The sequence below is a fragment of the Halictus rubicundus genome, chromosome 1, assembly GCF_050948215.1.
Source record: "Halictus rubicundus isolate RS-2024b chromosome 1, iyHalRubi1_principal, whole genome shotgun sequence".
Taxonomy (NCBI): domain Eukaryota; kingdom Metazoa; phylum Arthropoda; class Insecta; order Hymenoptera; family Halictidae; genus Halictus; species Halictus rubicundus.
In genome coordinates, this window is record NC_135149.1 from 6,918,901 (window position 1) to 6,924,653 (window position 5,753).

At 33.9% G+C, this 5,753-nt stretch overlaps 1 protein-coding gene across 1 annotated transcript; it reads left to right on the forward strand.

Annotated features, from left to right (window-relative positions):
- Positions 1 to 492: 492 nt before the first annotated feature.
- Positions 493 to 5,508, forward strand: LOC143353300 (alpha-amylase). Its single transcript, XM_076786509.1, has 5 exons — positions 493 to 751; positions 2,421 to 2,851; positions 3,324 to 3,693; positions 4,452 to 4,940; positions 5,291 to 5,508. Exons 1-5 carry the CDS (start codon positions 572 to 574, stop codon positions 5,303 to 5,305), a joined length of 1,485 nt encoding a protein of 494 aa, XP_076642624.1. The 5' UTR covers positions 493 to 571; the 3' UTR covers positions 5,306 to 5,508.
- Positions 5,509 to 5,753: the final 245 nt, after the last annotated feature.

Sequence of the window (5,753 nt, forward strand, 5' to 3'; positions counted from 1 at the left end):
ATATAAACTATTTTTTGTGTTATCACAAGTGAAGAAGATATTTTAATATTAAATATTTAAGGTCAAAGTATATAATTGGAAAGAAATAACAATGAATTCTCTATATAATAAAGTATAAAATTTTGTAGAAGGTAACATAGGTTTGTATAATTTTTAATTCAAGAAGAACTACTGATACGAATCCCATGATAAATGTTACCTTTCAAAGTTCATCTAAGGAATATAAATTTATAGTAACAACTCCAGCCTATTAGTGATTCATCGACTCATAGAAAACCAAAAATTTGTAAAACCTAAAAAAGAATAAATGTTTGAAAAAACGATGTCCATTCTAATCCTTCACGTATTACATAGAAATTATTTCGTTTGCACTGTTTTCTGCAATAATAGGAACGATAAGAGGTACGCGAACAGTTAAATTACCGAACAGGCGGTGGAGCATTATGTTTACTGATAAGAGATCGCTGGTGGTAGATGAAAATTGACCTTTGGATGCGGTAGAGAGCAGTGATGTAAGTGGCGACCGGTTATAAATTGTGGGATCGATCGTTTAGCCACATAACCTGCTACGATGTTGGCGATCACTGTATTAGTTGGCCTATTCTCGGTGGCAGTGGTCCAATCCGACCACCACAATCCGAATTATGTACCTGGCCACGAGGGTATCGTACACCTGTTCGAGTGGAAATGGCCGGACATCGCGAGAGAGTGTGAGACTTTCCTTGGACCCATGGGATACGGTGGTGTTCAGGTGAGTTAACCATAAGGTACTTATTATTAGACTGCAGATTTTCACAAATTTATAAAGAAAGCATTAATTTCATTAAAATGTGATAGCATTTTAAGTTTACTCATTTTACAACCAATTGAAATATGAAATAAACGACATCCATTGCCATTTAGCTTGAATTCAAAAAATTATCGATCTTATTAAAAATGAATATATTTTTGTATGCCTTATAATATTTAGTAAATTTTCATTTGACATTGATAGTAATTTTAGAACATTTATAGAACCCCTTTAGAACTTAGTAATTTTTATATGACAATCATAGCAGTTACCTTTGTTGTTTTATTCTGTTTGCCTTGCATTCTGAAATGAACGAAATCCATTTTCATTTAGCTTGAATTCAAAACGTTATCTGTCTCATTAAAAGGGAATATACTCTTGTATGCCTTATAATATTTATTTTAACAAAATGTATAAACCAGGGAACAAAAATAACAGTTATTCTAAAATTTTCTACGATAAAAATCATTACTAAAAAATTGATTCTAATTGAAATTTAAAATAATCTACACAAAATAAAAAGAATAAAAATTCGAAGAATAAAATGATTGAAAAATATCAATTTTTATACTTTTTGGTTACAAATATCAGTTAGTAGTGTCCAAAAAATTGGATCCTCCTCGATAACTGTTATCGATGAAGAGAAACTGTTTCGATTGCTCAAAGCAGTTATCGAGTCGATAATATCGACGAGAGATGTTCATTTCGATCGCTCATAACAGTTATCAATAAGAGAAGTACATTTCGATCAGTCATAACAGTTATCAATGAGCGAAATTTATTTCAGTCGCTCATAACAGTTATCAATGAGCGAAATTTATTTCAGTCGTTCGTAACACTTATCGATGATCGAATTTCTTTTCACTTGTTCATAATAATTACTGATGAGATAATTCATTTCCGTTGCTTATTGAATGATTCTATTTCGAATGGAGCAAGCCTGTGAGATTCGTTGAGAAGGTTCCGTACAACAAATCGAATCAACAGACAGAATTTTTAAAAATTTTTTCAACTCGGAAAACCAGAAATATAGACTCCCGTATTTATTAAAACTAGCGTGCATAATACACGCTGTGCCCACAACTCAGCGTTAGCGTTGGACGAACCTCTCTTGCTCTAAAATTAACGTTAGATGATTTTCGGTGTAATTTGTCAGGAGAAAATTTGGAAAAACTCATGTTTGTCACATTAAATTTTGATTGTAGCATTCTACCATTTGAAAGTTGTACTATTTAATAATAACTATTTAAAATTTCTTTCATAAATAGCTGTTATGAGTGATCGAAATAAATTTCTCTTATCGATAACTGTTATGAACGATCGAAATAAATTTCTTCCATCGACAACTGTTATGAGCGACCGAAATAAACTTCTCCCATCAATAACTGTTATTAGCGATCGATATAAATTTCTCGCATTGAGAACTGTTACAAGTGATCGAAACGAATTTCTCTCAATAATAACATTTACCAACAAGAGAAAAAATTTTCGGTTACTTATAATCCTTATTTGTACCAATACAATTTTAGTCGATGAAATACTTGTTATTCCATGATTTTTCTTTTTCTTTTTCGTTATAACAGTTAAACACGTCCTTGGTACTCCATGAATGCTATTTGTCATCTTCCAGGTATCCCCAATCCAAGAGAACGTGGTGGTCGTAAACAGACCATGGTGGGAACGCTACCAACCTATTTCCTACGTGTGGGGCACGAGATCTGGTAGCAAGGCAGAGTTCGTCGACATGGTAGCTAGGTGCAACAGGGCTGGTGTTCGAATTTACGTTGACGCTGTCGTGAACCACATGGCCGCAGATCATGCGAACGCAGTGGGCACTGCTGGTTCCAGAGCAAACACGTACAACCGTGACTACTATGCAGTCCCGTATGGCAGAAACGATTTCCATAAAAGTTGCGCGATCACTAACTATAACGACGCCTCCAACGTCAGGAACTGTGAACTGACTGGTCTTCATGACTTGAATCAGGGAACTGAATATGTCAGGGGCAAAATCGTTGACTTCATGAACGAGGCGATTGACGTTGGTGTTGCTGGTTTCCGGTTTGTAGAATACATTTATCAATCAATTTTGAAACAGTCTCTAAATCATATGTTGCATTTCGTTAATATAATCATTCTTATTATTGTTGCTATCATGCACGATTAAATGAATTCTTGGACATATTGGATCGTTGGAAAAGTTTTAAACATTTTCGATGTACTAATTGTGAGATATATTTTAACCCATTGAAAACGAATGTCAGCATTCTCAGAACAGATTAATTATTTAAACAATAATTGTTCTCAGAGTTTAAAGATTTGATGTATGATTTAGTTTTGTGAGAAAAATATTTTTAATATTTAAAAAATCGTTGTTTTGAACATATGTCATTATTAGACTATGGATATTCATACACGGCAACAATTTTCTTTGTTATTTACAAGACTAAGATACATAAGAAATTTTTATTTCCTTTAAGTTTCAATCCTTTCAGTTCTTTTTATGTGAACTGTTTTCTTTATTTTCCTCCAGTATGGACGCTGCAAAACACATGTGGCCAAATGACTTAAAAGTCATTTACTCAAGATTGAAAAGTTTGAGCCAACATCACGGCTTCCCTTCAAATAGCAAAGCATTCATATACCAAGAAGTAATCGACTACAATGGCAAGGAAGCAGTTTCCAAATACCAATACAATGACCTTGGCGCTGTGACAGAATTCAAATTTGGTCAGGAGCTCAGCAATTCGTTCCGGGGTCACAATATGTTAAAATGGTTCGTTAATTGGGGAGAAAAGTGGGGTCTTCTGCCGTCGAAATCTGCTTTAGTTTTCATTGACAACCACGACACTCAGCGTTCCAATAATGATCCGCTCACTTACAAGTCACCAAAATTGTACAAGGTAATTGACTAAATTCTGTTTCTATCTTTACTAATAATTTTAGAATATGGTAAAACCAGTATATTAACAGTATCTTACCTAATATAGACCTACAACGCAGCCAATGGTTAGCAAACATTTTTTCAGTAGCATTAAACTTCATTTTAATTTATTATTTGATAGCAAAATTCGTTCTATAATAAATTGATAAAAATTGTGTTTAAATGGATGGAAATTAATTACGGAATAACACATCATTATTAGGATTTTATTGGCTACCTGTATATGCAAGTAGAACGAGTAGAAGATACTTTCTGAATTAGTAATGGGTCTGGTCAGGTTGGCTAGTGGAATGGGTCGACACGTAGTCAGACAACAGTACAAAAGAAGAGTTCTGATAGCTTCAAGAATTGGGATAATTTGTTCCCTAGAATGTTTATGACATATTCAAAAGAAAAGGACATTGGTCCTTAGTCAAATAAATGATAAGTTAAATAGAACTAATTTTCCTAATTGTAAAAAATAAAATGAGCTTGTGTCTTAATTTTCTAAAAAAAAAAAATGATATAAACGTTCTGCATATTATAAACTACAGAAACAACTTCAACTTGTGAACAAAATAAACGAATACAATTAAATATTTGTCGTGATACAAGAATAAATATTACAAATATATGTACGAAGTGAATGATGGCAGAATATAATCTTTTATATTTAAATGTCTCATGGATGATTGCTGTCTTAATCGTTGAAATCGTAATCGCATGTCCATGTTACAGATGGCGGTCGCCTTCATGTTGGCCCACGAGTATGGTATTCCCAAAGTGATGAGCTCGTTCGATTTCCGCGATTTCGACGTGGGTCCGCCCCAGGACAACCAGGGCCATATTATCTCTCCCGTCATTAATCGCGACAACACCTGCGGCAATGGCTGGGTTTGCGAGCACCGATGGAGACAGATTTACAACATGATTCGCTTCCGTGTTGCTGTGAATGGCACCGGAGTTTCAAACTGGTGGGACAACGGCAGCAACCAGATCGCTTTCTGTCGCGGAAACGCCGGTTTTGTGGCGTTCAACGGCGATCAAAGTGACATGAGGCAGACGCTCAAGAGCTGCATGCCTAAAGGCAAATACTGTGACGTTATTTCCGGTAACCTGGAAAACGGACGATGCACCGGAAAAGTCGTTACCGTGGAGTCCAACGGCAACATGTACGTCGAGATCTTGAAGAATGAAGACGACGGTGTGCTCGCCATCCACAGAAACGTGAGTACTCGTAACGACATTTGTTGTACCTATTTTTCACATTATTGTTAGGCGTCATACGTCCCTCATTCTTCGTTCACTTATATTTTGCTTCTAGTAATTCACAGAAATGTGGGTGTAAGTTATGAAAAAAAAGAAAGATTGGTATTTAATGGCAAACCAAAATATTTACAAATTATAAATTGAATTAAAAAAATGAATTAACGGTTGACAAAAACTCGTGTTTTAATGTGTTTTGAAACTATGATTCTGGTGTGAATAGTTAGATTGGAAATAGATGTGATTTTTTAACATTTTATTATATAATATCTTCCTTGAAGATTATTTTGAATATTGTAATTTGTTTTCAGGCAAGACTGGCTTAAAGGAGACTTGTGATGGAAAATGAACTTGGACAAAAACAGGGGACACTTTAAGAATATACTTCTTAATATGTAAAATAATTTTTTGAAATATAATATAGCTAATATTGTGTAAAATAAATTTACTGTCACTATGAAGAATTGTTAATTAATTTGTATACCCCCCATAAGTATCGCTAAAGTAATAAATATTATAGTCAACAAAATATGAATTGTTTTTAACTGTGCATTGCTATCGTACGTAAGAATTATGTCATAGATATGAATGTGAACTGTTGTCTTCAAATAGTTCTGCTTTTTTAATACATTATGTATTAGATCGGATCATAACAGATCTACGAAGAACATCCACTTAATGTTTGATCATTTAACATGATTGCATCTGTCAATTATTTTTCAAGAATGATTATTGAGCTTATGACTCATTCTAATAAAAAATGTTGACAATTAT

Coding starts and splice junctions, on each gene's coding strand:
- LOC143353300 (XM_076786509.1), top strand. CDS start 572: ATGTTGGCGATCACTGTATTAGTTGGCCTATTCTCGGTGGCAGTGGTC. Junction 2,852..3,323: donor GTTGGTGTTGCTGGTTTCCG/GTTTGTAGAATA, acceptor ATTTTCCTCCAG/TATGGACGCTGCAAAACACA. Junction 3,694..4,451: donor AGTCACCAAAATTGTACAAG/GTAATTGACTAA, acceptor TCCATGTTACAG/ATGGCGGTCGCCTTCATGTT.